Raw genomic sequence first — 14,357 nt, forward strand, 5'->3', positions numbered from 1 at the left:
CTTGTCATTCTCAGCCATGTTCTTACAGAAGAGATGCCACCGAAGTTCAGGGATGCTGGAAATATTGACACCACTTAGACAGTAACCTGAACAGACAAATCTTGCTAAAGTTGAGTATAGGTCCTCTGACAGTTCAGCATCCTTACAGAGCATAGCAAAGGCATCTACCATGTCGTCATCAGCCTTCAAGTAGCACTGGAACCACTTTGCCTTACGATGTCGAGCGAACCGCCCAGTATTATCGGCACCTGTGAATGCGTGGAAGGCTGGCAATGCCTGGGCTCTCTCCTCACCTAGGGCCTTCCAGATTGGCTCGATTTTGACAATGCTAGATGCCATTGAGATAGATGTGTGTCTTGGCAGGAGATGATAGTTTGCTATGGCAAGAACCAGAACATCCGTATCAGGTGAGAATATCGTCAGCTCAATATCTCCCGTGTGTTGCTGTGATGCAGCTATTGCTTGCTGGATCATCAACGTATCGGCCTCCTCATGGTTATTCGCCTCAAATTGGAGACCCCTGTTGCTCGACGTCCGCCCAGATGCCGAAACGACTACCACCTTTGTTGAATCGCGGTTGTATTCCAGAGTTTTCTCTGCCAAGTACTCCGTCAGATCAGCCTTGGTTTGATCATGGGACAGAAAGACTCATCGTGATGTGTTTGATACTGGTATCATCCTTGACCTGATATTGGACTGGTGCCTTTCCTTGACATTGTTTGTCTCTGGTTGTGCTCTTGAGGGAATCTTGCTTGTATGCATCAAAAACAAGAATTACATGGTCGAAGCCTCTGGTCAGACTCATCACCCTATCATTGAAACATTCACTGAGGTCCTTCACCGTCACGACCATTGCTGGTTTCTTGGTCATTTTATGGACAACTACCATTCCATCCACGACTGCAACCTTCGTGCAAGTACTGCCATCAATTACAGCATCAGTGGGTGCTGGTTCCATGTGTGTGGCATCAAGCTCATCTTCTGGTAAAGACGGTTCCTTGTTGGCAAACTTCTCCAAGTTGTGGATTAGCTTCGACATGTCGGTGCATGACCGTAAGCTACCGTTTGGTGCAAACAGGGCCCTCGGTGTCACAATGAATACAAAGTTGCCAATTGCATCCTTCTGGTCGATGTCCCTGTTGGATCTGGAGAGTACCATCAGTCTACCATACAAATCCTTGGTTTCTTTTAGATCTACTGTCTTGTCCCTGATCTTGATTGCTCGTGTTGTATTGCCAGACATGTACATTCTGTTCTTCTCCTTCTTCACTGGCGCCCATAGGCTGACATCACCATTGATCCGTTTAGCAACAAAATCTTCATAGAGATTCTGTCCCATTTCATCAATGTTCAGTATCCGTGGTACAAATTCTTCTGGCACATAAGCGTGGGTGACCACATTGAAGAGCTGGTTACCCTCAACTTCAAATGGATTTTGATGACTAAGTATGGCAGCCTTGATTCGGTCAATTGCATTGTGTTCACGCTTGACGACACTTGGAGACAGGCCATGGTGCTCAGTGATCTCATTTTCCTTCAGACCAAACTGTCCCTTAAACTCGCAAGACAGGCATGACAGTTCAGGTGCAGCCAAGAAGAATCGCTGTCTGGCATTTGCATTATTTGATATGCCAATCAGACCAGAGTGAACCTTCAGCAACCTGGTCAGATGTTCAACAGCGTGGTCTGCTCCGATCGATGCAAATGGGATAGTATTCTTGGTGACCGAAATATTGCCTGCTTCGAGCTCCCTCCAGGTCTCTGGATGGCTGATCTGAAGCACATACATGTCAGATATGTACCTTGGCCAGAGCCGCTTGTACTTGATCCTGTCCATGGCAAAAAATATCTTGCTGAGTTCTTCACCGGCTTCAAGATGAAGGTTTAAGTCGGCATTCCGAGATGATGGAACAAAATGCAGAATTACCTCTACTCTCTGGAGATAGTTCATCACGGCCTTGAACATGGCATTCTTTGAGCGGCTGGCCTCCCATTCCTGAAGTCTCTCAAACAAGTTCTCATTGATGATGACTTGGAGCAGACAGTTGCTGGCTTGCTGCACTGATTCAGCTTTCAGTGCTTTGTCATGTTCTCCACAAGCAGTTTGAACTGTATCCATTGCAACAACGCAGACTTCCTTGAGATGCGGATTGTCCTTGAAGAATTCTTCTATTGCCATTTCAGAGAGTGCCACATACGAGTATATGTGAGCTTGAAGTGAGCGTTTGTAATGGATGCATTTCAGAATCTGTCTTGTGGTTTCAGATCCATACAAATCGGCTTCCATCCAAGCATCCAAGCGTTTTTCACCCCAAAACGACCTTTCCAAAAGTTGAAAAAAATGTGAAACATCATTTTTTTTTTATTTAAATAGATTTTGAAATTCTCAAAAATCTATAGGTTTGCTACTCTCCAAAAAATTCCAACGAAATTACACAAGGAACCTGACTAATTGCTCCACCAAATCATCTTATTTTCTTTAATTTCCAACCTCCTGCATTCTCCAAAATTCTTAATTTCATCCGGCATTTCTCTCATTTAAAGTTCAAACATGGCCTGGGTGAACGTCATGCCAGCCTCATGACCGGACTGCAGATGCACAGCAGGTTCATGAGTGGAGAAGGTCCTTGCCCAATGTTTCTTACCTCACCCCTCCCCGGTTTGCCTCCAACCACATGTTCTCCACCGTCCACCATTACATGGACATCTGCCATGATGTCCACTTTTTTCCAGGCATTCTCAAATTGAAAATAAAATCCCTCAACACTCGAATTTTGGCCCAGTAGTTTTGGAGTGATTGGTGTTACACACACACACACACACACACACACACACACACACACACACACACACACACACACACACACACACACACACACACACACACACACACACACACACACACACACACACACACACACACACACTTATTAAATCCCTGATGAATGACAAGAAGTCGATCCCCCAGTGAAGTTGATGAAAAGTTGTCCCATCCACATTTTCCCCCATATCCTTTATAAATTTAATAAATAATGTCCTTGTCTGTGTGTAACACCAATCACTCCAAAACTACTGGGCCAATTGCCACCAAACTTGGCACATGGACCAAGTTCGACCTCGTGGTGAACTTGGGCTACTTGGCTTTATCTGTCGTCGCGGGAGTGTGGGAGGGAGGTTCCTCAAGATGTACTCCATCATGTTGGAGAGGGGTTATTGTGCTAAGAGTTTGAATCGGTCATGTGAGAACGTTTTTAGATGTCATTGTAATCTGTTGTTTAAGTTTGGGTGTTTTTTGTGTAAACAGGTTCCCATAGCATTGGAAGTTGTGTGGTTGGGGGGGGGGGGGAAGTGTTTATAATTATTTATTAATTTAACTGTAAGTGGATCTTCATTATAAATAGAGGGCCTGTGTATTGATGTGTGTGCTGTTGGATTCCCATGTGCATTCTGTGGAGTTAAGGTAAGAAGTGTTAAGGTATTTCTGGTGCGAGTGTGGGGTGGTTTGGGGATATGTGTGCTTTTTGTTGGTGTGTGGTTTGTAGGGCTTTATATTGGTGTGTGTGTGTGTGTGTGTGTGTGTGTGTGTGTGTGTGTGTGTGTGTGTGTTTTCTGTCCTCCATATGTCTTTCTTTTTCTTTTGAGGGGTGAGTCTTGCAAATAGTTTTTGTGGGGTTCATTTGGCTGTGCCTGGATGGGTTTGAGGGGAGAAGCAGCAACTGAAACCCAAATCCTATTGAGGTTCCTCCTGATGACTCCAATGTTATATTTGGTCAATTACTTGATTAGCCCTCATTAGACATGCCTGGTGTTGGTTTAATGGTAAGGGTGGTGGGCTTGGGATCCTAGGGTCCTGAGTTCAAATCCCTCTCAGCTGTTGAATTAATACCAGGTGGGGTTAACTCAGCCTGTCATCCTTCCGAGGTCGGCAAAATGAGTGCCAGCATGCTGGTATCCTGTGTCGGAGTGGCGACCCATCCAGGATTGTGCCCAATAGCCAAGGAGACTGCTGAGGCAGCACCAATGCTCTGTGCAGACTATGGTCCCAATATCTTCCTTCTCCTCCTCCTCCTCATTAGACTGTCCAAAATGGGGCCTTATGGATTTCGTCTAGATTTTCGTGTGGATGCATCCGCAACCATATCTCGGACATGTATGGACCGATTTTATTCGTACTTCGCACAAAGACAACACATGGTCTACTTTTGCATGCCATGTTTTGTTTTTTTTCGATGTCAGATCCAAGATGGCCACCTGGCAGCCATTTTACTTGTAAAAAAAAAACCCCCTGATGTTGAACACATCCTCAACCATTTCTTAGACAGGCATTTACCAATATTTTTCAAACTTGGTGTACAGATAACAATTGATGGCTAACATATGCCCGTCATTTTTTTTTTCGAGATCAGATCGAAGTTGGCTGACTTATGGCCATTTTATGACTTAAACATGTCCCCAACCCTTTCCTGAACATGCATGGGTCGATTTTGTCCAAACTTAGCACAAGTACAGTGCATGATGGCATACACGTGCCCCTCACTTTATTTTGTGATCTCATCAAAGATGACTGACTGGTAGACTGGCGGCCATTTTAGTTGGACATAAATATGGGCTAGCCCTTTAACTCCGGACAGCAAAATTACTAAAACAATGGGGGCGAAGATATTCTATGTCTGTTTTTTTTTTCTTGTTAATTGCGTAACACGCCAGTACACAAACACCGCACGAAAGTCCTGGCAAGGGTCTGCAATCATTGATTGCTCTTTTTCTTGTTGCTTTATGTAATGATACTTTCCATCACAAAAGGTGACACAGGGATTGCATGCTTTTTAAAGGCAATCTGACAACTTAGTTGTCCTAAATTTTCCTTTAATAAGCCTCACATTAAAGGTTGTTACAAGTTCCTGAAAAGATGAAACATATTAACTAACATAGCTGAGTCGGGATCACAACCATATTAAAATTAAGTAGAAAACGATATACAAGAAATATCAGAAGTATAACTTTTTACAATGGATGTTGGGCAGTCCCATTTCAAACCTCTTCGATCCCCCAGTGTTATCAACATAATGGTTCTTACCATCGATTAAACATCAACATTACATAACCAGCAACCTTGATATGTAAGGTCCACACATTTGCTACAGTTTATTATTTGAGAAAAAGGCTTTTAGAAATCATGCTTTTAAAAAATAATAATAATAATTTGCAATACCTGTCGTGAGTGGTATATTGGCATACCATTTGTACCAAAGTAATACTCTTCAGGAAAAAAAAATTAAAGGCAAACAGGAGACTTCCCACATCATTGAAATGCTCTCTTTACATGACCCACCTGGAATGTAATCAAAGATTGTTTCATCCCCAATTCTAGTCATGAGTAAAGATCAACAATACTCTGGTGATTAAAAGTGCTGTGAACACATTTGGTTAAAATACTGCAAATAGACCAACATAAAAATGGATATATAAAGCTTTCACAATTAAATGACGTACCCCCGATGCCACTTTGTTGTGCTGTGATAACATATTTACATTTTTTTTTATTTTTTTTTTTATTTTAAGGGTGGCAAGGAAATCACAACATTCCTTTTGGACCAAGGAACTTGAATGTTCAACAGATCTTGCACTCTTCCTCGTCCTGCAAAATATTCATTCTCAGTTGGATGCGATTGGATTGAGGGTCCTTTCTTCTTTATTTTCGCCCATCCCTGCAGCAATGCGGTAAAGATTGTAAATGAAAATTCTTTCTGACAGTGGTGATGATCGGCAACTTTCATGTTAAATGCAAAACAGCTGATATCATGCTCACACCCTGTAAAGGTTACGCAGTTAGTTCTCAATTAATTAGGGGTAGTTGTAGCGACATCAAGTTGTTAGTGGTCCAAGCACACATCTCATGCTATAAGCACAGGTTCAAGTCCCATTGCTTTGCTTTCTTTCATGTAAAAATTACAATACCCCAATCATGCACGCACACATGCCATTAAAACGTTTGTTTGCAAAGGTTAAGTCAAAAATAAGCAAAGCTGTAAATACATGAACACTGAAAGTATGGAAATACACATACAGCAGCTGGGTAGGATGCAACAGGACACTTGGAAACACCCAAAAAAATAACACCGAGACAAGAAATTGATGGTTTATACCTGGAGCAAAAAAATTAACTTAAGCCCAACATGGCAATGATGCGTCAAATGATCTCGTCATGCTTATGGTCATACTGGATCGAGCAACCACTCATTCGACTCAGTGTTGTCAAACAAAGACTGGATCTGGCCTCATGTCCACATATCTCCACAGTTCACCTGCATCACATATTGTATCTCTCTATCGAGTGCAGCCTGTGGCTGCTGGTTGCATCATTGGTTGGGACGCGACTATGCCGCTGATGCAGTGTCCCCCTTACCAGTACACTGGTACTCATTTTGCCGACCTTGGAAGGATGACAGGCTGAGTCAACCTTCTGGTGTATTAATTCAGCGGCCAACGGGGCTTTAACTCAGGATCCAAGGATCCCAAGCCGCCACCCGAACCACGAAGCCAACACCAGGCTTGACATATTGTATAAGGCTGAACCGTATCACAATTTCCATTCTACATACAAATATTTAAATGTAATAGCTTTGATTCCTGACAGAGAATCAGCCTTGGAACATGGAGGTGCAGTTCAAGCTCTGCCCCTCTCCCAGCTTGAGGGAGGGATGTGCCACCACCCAAGCGAATGAGAGAAGTGGTAGACATAAGTGATGTCGTGCATAATGATTGCTTACAGAAAGCATTGTTATTTCAAGTTTTTACATCAATTTGATTGAGAATTGAAAGATTGTGATGTTGAGCTTCCACATGTGAAAACGAGAAGGGCACTCAGTAGAGCGCATACCTCTGCCACGTAATGCCTGATCCACGAGAACATATCGGGCCCAATACATTTTTGAAATATCATGAAAAACATGCAAAAATGTGTATATATATATATATATATATATATATATATATATATATATATATATATATATATATATGTTTCTTCTTCTTCTTCTTTCAGCTGCTCCCGTAAGGGGTCGCCACAGCGGATCATCCGTTATGATCCGCATATTGATTTGGCACAGGTTTTACGCCGAATGCCCTTCCTGAAGCAACCCTGGTCACCTCTTACGACACAGGGATATGGATTGGGTTTCGCCATGATTCTGGGCTGCCCTACACCCTCTCATAGTACGGCTGAGCGCAGAGCTCCCGTCATCAAGCGATCCTCCAACCCAAGCCTCCGAGTAGCCGGATTACAGGCACACGCCACTACGCCCGGTATATGTATATATGTATGCATATATATATATATATATATATATATATATATATATATATATATATATATATATATATATATATATATATATATACATACATACATACATACATACATACATACATACCGGGCGTAGTGGCGTGCGCCTGTAATCCGGCAACTCGGAGGCTTGGGTTGGAGGATCGCTTGATGACGGGAGCTCTGCGCTGGGCCACGCTATGAGAGGGTGTAGGGCAGCCCAGAATCATGGCGAAACCCAATCCATATCCCTGTGTCGTAAGAGGTGACCAGGGTTGCGTCAGGAAGGGCATCCGGCGTAAAACCTGTGCCAAATCAGTATGCGGATCATAACGGATGATCCGCTGTGGTGACCCCGAACGGGAGCAGCTGAAAGAAGAAACAACATATACACATGCATATATATTTATATGTATGTATAATGTATTGTTGCGGATTCGCGCCCGCCGGCGTGCGAACGGCCACGTAACTCGAATCGCGGCACGTCGCCCACCGGACGGACAATCCAGTCATGACCCTCTCGGACTAACGCCGGGAACCAGTCACGGGTGGACCTTTCGGTCTCACCGCGATCGAGCCAATCGGCCCCCGCGTGGGATAGGGTTGCTCGCCAAATTCGACCTACCTAAGTACCCACACGGAGGGTAGACCGGGCGATCGCACCTCGCCGCAGGTCGACTTCGGACACGGGCCACTGAAGCGACCCGTTCCGTACTATCGGGATAACCGAGTGGTGTTATTCGTCGGCCTCGACGGTTCGATTAATTATCGGGCGTCTTAGCCCACGACCAACCCTTTACGTGAAGCAAGATGGGGATTCAATGAAAGAAATGACGAAGCGAAGTGGGAAAACAGTTCAACAATAAGCACATTTATTTTGTGATGAACGGAAAGCACACATATACAATTCCACCAAAAGCACATGTAAAAGAAGAAGACAAAAAGCAAATGCAACAATGCAGATCTATCCGACTACCGGGCACTCGGCAACACTTATACAATTTTACTTCACAGACGGCGCCGACAACACATATTCCCAAAGCAAAAGAAAAGAGAACCACCCTCCAGGATGAGGGGGGTAGGCGGGCCTGCGGCCGAGACCGTGTCGGGCCTACCCGTCTGATGATGTGACGCGGAGCGGCGGTGGTGCCTCAACCCCGCGGGCCTCGCGGACAGTGTCTGGTAGGGGGTGGGAAGGGGGCCCCCTTTTCTCGCACTATCTCAGCGCGGGCGGAAACAGGAGGGGGTTGCTGATGCTCGGGGAAAGGAGGATTTCACAAAATCTCGGGTCCCGCGACGAGCGTCTCCACCACGACCTCGGTCGCGCCGCCGGCCTCTCCCTCCGCAGTTCCCCGAATCCGACGCGAGCACCCCCTCAACCGCCTTCGCCGCCGCCGCCTCTCCACAGCTTCGTCCGATCGCCCTCTCCGTCTCCTCTCTTGACTCGTCCCAACTCTTCACTGGCTCCGCGAACTCCCAACTGCGAACTGCCAACTGCGAACTGCCCTCTTCTGACGAACGCAGTCGTTTTTATAAGCCCCGTGGCTTCGCTCTTTTACCCTTGACCCTCTGCCTCCGACCCTTCACCTCTCTTGCTGGCTCCCCATTGGCCCGAGGAAAAGTGGGCGTGAATGCTTTTTGATCCATGAATTTGCATATAGCGACCGCCCTCCAACGCCCTGGAGGCGGGGCCAAATCGCCCCTCGCTCACCGATTGGACGGAACAAAAGTGGGCGTGAGTCGTTTTTGATCCGTTTTTCTGCAGAAAGTCCGTGATGTTTTTGAACACGCTGCTCGGTGCGCGCCCCGCACGAGTCCAGCATCGGTGCCCACGAGTGGCGCGAGATGACGGTGATGCGATGGTGGCGAGTTGTGACGGTAAAGGTCGTGGCGGTTGTGGTGAAGCGGCGTTGTGGTTGGTGGTTGTTGTTGTGATGGCCGCGTTGTGGTTGGTGGTTGTTGTGTGATGGCTGTTGAGACGTGGTTGGTGGTGGTAATAATGGCGGCTGGTCCAAAATAAAGATAGTAAAAGAAAAACGGCTATCCTGAAGAGTCGCAGCACGCATGAATGACATTTATTCCCTCGAGACAACGGGTTTGGGCCTAACTACACATATACTTACCGAGATATCTCACCTAAGGGACCTGAATGGTGGTTTGCGAATTTGGTCAACCACAACAGTATATACATTAATATATATAGATATAGATATAGATATATAGATATATAGATATATAGATATATAGATATATAGATATATAGATATATAGATATATAGATATATAGATATATAGATATATAGATATATATATATATATATATATATATATATATATATATCTTCTTCTTTCGGCTGCTCCCATAAGGGGTCGCCACAGCGGATCAACAGTCTCCATTTCGCTCTATCCTCCACATCTTCCATTGACACTCCAACCACCCGCATGTCTGCCCTCACCACATCCATGAACCTCTTCTTTGGCCTTCCACTTCTCCTCCTACCTGGTGGCTCCATCCTCAGCATCCTTCTACCGATATACTCCGCTTCCCTCACGTGCACATGTCCAAACCATCTCAATCTCGCCTCTCTCACTTTGTCTCCAAACCGTCCTTCCTGCGCTGTCCCTCTAATATACTCATTCCTTATCCTGTGCATCCTCATCACTCCCAACGAGAATCGCAGCATCATTAACTCTGCCACCTCCAGCTCCACTTCCTGTCTTTTTGTCAGCGCCACCGCCTCCAAACCATACAACATAGCTGGTCTCACTACCGTCTTATATACTTTCCCCTTCACTCTTGCAGCTACCCTTCTGTCACAAATCACTCCGATACCTCTTCTCCACCCACTCCATCCTGCCTGCACACTCTTTTTCACTTCTCTCCCACACTCTCCGTTACTTTGGACAGTTGATCCCAAGTATTTAAACCCATCCACCTTCCCCACCTCAACTCCTTGCAACCACACCATCCCACCAGCCTCCCCTCTCATTTACGCACATGTACTCCGTCTTACTCCGACTGACTATCATTCCCCTTCTCTCCAGTGCGTACCTCCACCTCTCAAGGCTCGCTTCAGCCTGCTCCCTACTCTCCCTACAGATCATGATGTCATCCGCGAACATCATAGTCCATGGAGACTCCAGTCTGATCTCGTCCGTCAACCTGTCCATCACCATTGCAAACAGGAAAGGGCTCAGAGTCGATCCTTGGTGCAATCCCACTTTTACCTTAAACCGGTCCATCATTCCTACCGCACACCTCACCGCTGTCACACTGTCCTCATACATATCCCACACGATCCTCACATACTTCTCCACCACTCCCGACTTCCTCATACAATGCCACAACTCCTCTCTTGGCACCCGACCATAAGCTTTCTCGAAATCCACAAACACACAATGGAACTCCTTCTGGCCTTCCCTATACTTCTCCATCAACATTTCTCAAAGCAAACATCGCATCAGTGGTGCTCTCTCCTGGCATAAACCCACGTTGCTGCTCACAAAATCGTCACCTCTCTTCTGAACCGGGCTTCCACTACTCTTTCCCACAACTTCATGGTGTGGCTTAACAACTTTATCCCTCTGTAATTTCCACAGCTCTGCACATCACCCTTATTCTTGAAAATCGGAACCAGTACACTTAATCTCCACTCCTCCGGCATCCTCTCACTTTCCAAGATTTTATTAAACAATCTGGTTAACAACCCCACTGCCATCTCTCCTCAGCACTTCCATGCCTCCACTGGTATACCATCTGGGCCAACCGCCTTTCCACTTTGCATCCTCATCATAGCAGTCCTCACTTCATCCTTACTGATCCACCCCACTTCCTGATTCACTATCTCTCTCTCTCTCTCTCTCTCTCTCTCTCTCTCTCTCTCTCTCTCTCTCTCTCTCTCTCTCTCTCTCTCTCTCTCTCTCTCTCTCTCTCTCTCTCTCTCTCTCTCTCTCTCTCTCTCTCTCTCTCTCTCTCTCTCTTTCTCTTTCTCTTTCTCTTTCTCTTTCTCTTTCTCTTTCTCTTTCTCTTTCTCTTTCTCTTTCTCTTTCTCTTTCTCTTTCTCTTTCTCTTTCTCTTTCTCTTTCTCTTTCTCTTTCTCTTTCTCTTTCTCTTTCTCTTTCTCTTTCTCTTTCTCTTTCTCTTTCTCTTTCTCTTTCTCTTTCTCTTTCTCTTTCTCTTTCTCTTTCTCTTTCTCTTTCTCTTTCTCTTTCTCTTTCTCTTTCTCTTTCTCTTTCTCTTTCTCTTTCTCTTTCTCTTTCTCTTTCTCTTTCTCTTTCTCTTTCTCTTTCTCTTTCTCTTTCTCTTTCTCTTTCTCTTTCTCTTTCTCTTTCTCTTTCTCTTTCTCTTTCTCTTTCTCTTTCTCTTTCTCTTTCTCTTTCTCTTTCTCTTTCTCTTCTCTTTCTCTTTCTCTTTCTCTTTCTCTTTCTCTTTCTCTTTCTCTTTCTCTTTCTCTTTCTCTTTCTCTTTCTCTTTCTCTTTCTCTTTCTCTTTCTCTTTCTCTTTCTCTTTCTCTTTCTCTTTTTCTCTCTCTCTCTTTTTCTCTCTCTCTCTTTTTCTCTCTCTCTCTCTTTTTCTCTCTCTCTTTTCCTCTCTCTCTCTCTTTTCCTCTCTCTCTCTCTTTTCCTCTCTCTCTCTTTTTTCCTCTCTCCTCATTTTCTTCATTCATCAGCTCCTCAAAGTACTCCATCCACCTTCTCAACACACTCTCCTCGCTCACCAGCACATTCCCATTTGCGTCCTTTATCACCCTAACCTGCAGCACATCCTTCCCAGTTCGGTCCCTCTGTCTTGCCAATCGGTATAAATCCTTTTCCCCTTCTTTTGTATCCAACTTCTCATACAGCTTGCCATATCCCTTTTCCTTGGCCTTTGCCACCTCTCTATTTGCCTTTCACCACCACTCCTTGTACTCCTGCCGACTTTCTTCATCTCTCTGACTATCCCACTTCTTGTTCGCCAACCCCTTTTTCCTTATACTTTCCTGCACTTCCTCATTCCACCACCAAGTCTCCTTATCTTCCTTCCTCTGTCCAGATGTCACACCAAGTACCTTCCTAGCTATCTCCCTCACCACTTCTGCTGTCGTTGCCCAATCATCCCACCCATCTTTACCACCATCCAACACCTGTCTCGCCTCCTCCCGAAATTCCACGCAACAGTCTTCCTCCTCCAGCTTCCACCATCTGGTCCTTGGATCAGCCCTCACTCTCACTCTCTTCTTCAACCTCACCTCCAAAATCATTCTACAGACCACCAATCGATGCTGTCGAGCTACACTCTCCCCTCCCACCACCTTACAATCTCAAATCTCTTTCAAGTTGCATCTCCTGCTTAAGATGTAATCCACCTGTGTGCACTTTCCCCCACTTTTGTATGTCACCCTGTGTTCCTCCTTCTTCTTGAAATACGTATTTTCCACTGCCATTTCCATTCTTTTTGCAAACTCTACCACCATTTGCCCTTCCACATTTCTCTTGTTGAGACCGTACCTACCCATCACCTCCTCATCCTCTTTATTCCATTCCCCAACATGCCCATTGAAATCTGCTCCAATCACCACTCTTTCATCCTTGGATACACTCTCCACCACTTCATCTAACTCACTCCAGAAATCTTCTTTATATTCCATCTCACACCCCATATGCGGCGCATATGCACTGATGACATTCATCATCACCCCTTCAATTTCCACCTTCACACTCATCACTCGGTCCGACACTCTCCTCACCGCCAACACCCTCTTGACATGATCTTCCTTCAGGATTACCCCTACACCATTTCTCCTCCCATCCACACCATGGTAGAACAGTTTGAAACCACCTCCAATGCTCCTCGCCTTACTCCCCATCCACTTGGTCTCTTGTACACACAGTATGTCCACCTTTCTTCTCTCCATCATATCAGCCAACTCTCGCCCTTTGCCAGTCATCGTCCCAACATTCAGAGTTCCATCTCTCACCTCCACACTTCTACCCTTCCCCCTCTCCCACTGCCTCCAGACTCGCCTTCCCCATCTCCTTCTCCTCCTTTGCGCAGCAGTAGCACAATTTCCAACGGTACCGGTGGCGGTCGTTGGTAACCCGGGCCTCGACCGATCCGGGATGGAAATTCGTTATGTTGTCCGCATAATTATTTGGCATTGGTTTTTACGCCGGATGCCCTTCCTCACGCAACCCTGGTCGCCTCTTACGACACACAGGGATAGGTACACCTATTCTAACCGGGGTATACACTGGGCCCAGTACACTGGTACTCATATATCATACAACTGACAGGTGCTCGTTTCTTCATTTGTAAATTACACACATGGATATATATATATATATATATATATATATATATATATATATATATATATATATATATATATATATATATATATATATGTCTTCTTCTTTCGGCTGCTCCCATTAGGGGTCGCCACAGCGGACCAACTGTCTCCATTTCGCTCTATCCTCCACATCTTCCATTGACACTCCAACCACCCGCATGTCCGCCCTCACCGCATCCATGAACCTCTTCTTTGGCCTTCCTCTTCTCCTGCCTGGCGGCTCCATCTTCAGCATCCTTCTCCCGATATACTCCGCTTCCCTCCTGTGCACATGTCCAAACCATCTCAATCTCGCCTCTCTCACTTTGTCTCCAAACCGTCCAACTTCTAATATACTCATTCCTTATCCGATCCATTCTCGTCACTCCCAACGAGAATCGCAGCATCTTTAACTCTACCACCTCCAGCTCCGCTTCCTGTCTTTTTGTCAGCGCCACCGCCTCCAAACCATACAACATAGCTGGTCTCACTACCGTCTTGTATACTTTCCCCTTCACTCTTGCAGCTACCCTTCTGTCACAAATCACTCCTGCAACTCTTCTCCACCCACTCCATCCTGCCTGCACTCTCTTTTTCACTTCTCTCCCACACTCTCCATTACTTTGGACAGTTGATCCCAAGTATTTAAACTCATCCACCTTCCCCACCTCAACTCCTTGCAACTGCACCATACCACCACCCTCCCTCATTTACGCACATGT

General features: G+C 45.5%; 1 protein-coding gene and 1 pseudogene across 2 annotated transcripts in view; one reads left to right on the plus strand and one right to left on the minus strand.

The window, feature by feature from the left end:
* Positions 1–2,857: 2,857 nt before the first annotated feature.
* LOC147025742 (P2X purinoceptor 4-like) overlaps positions 2,858–14,357 on the minus strand; it is a 112,925-nt gene continuing 101,425 nt past the window's right edge. For both annotated transcript variants that reach the window (XM_085880441.1, XM_085880440.1), the window contains exon 13: positions 2,858–5,708. In XM_085880441.1, the coding sequence (XP_085736567.1) occupies positions 5,656–5,708 (53 nt within the window). In that variant the 3' untranslated portion in view covers positions 2,858–5,655. The remainder of the gene's footprint in view (positions 5,709–14,357) is intronic.
* On the plus strand, positions 7,432–7,572 carry LOC147025743 (signal recognition particle RNA; annotated as a pseudogene).

The sequence above is a fragment of the Eptatretus burgeri genome, chromosome 5 (genome assembly GCF_056783735.1).
Source record: "Eptatretus burgeri isolate ZD-2024b chromosome 5, Ebu_testis_v1, whole genome shotgun sequence".
Lineage (NCBI taxonomy): Eukaryota > Metazoa > Chordata > Myxini > Myxiniformes > Myxinidae > Eptatretus > Eptatretus burgeri.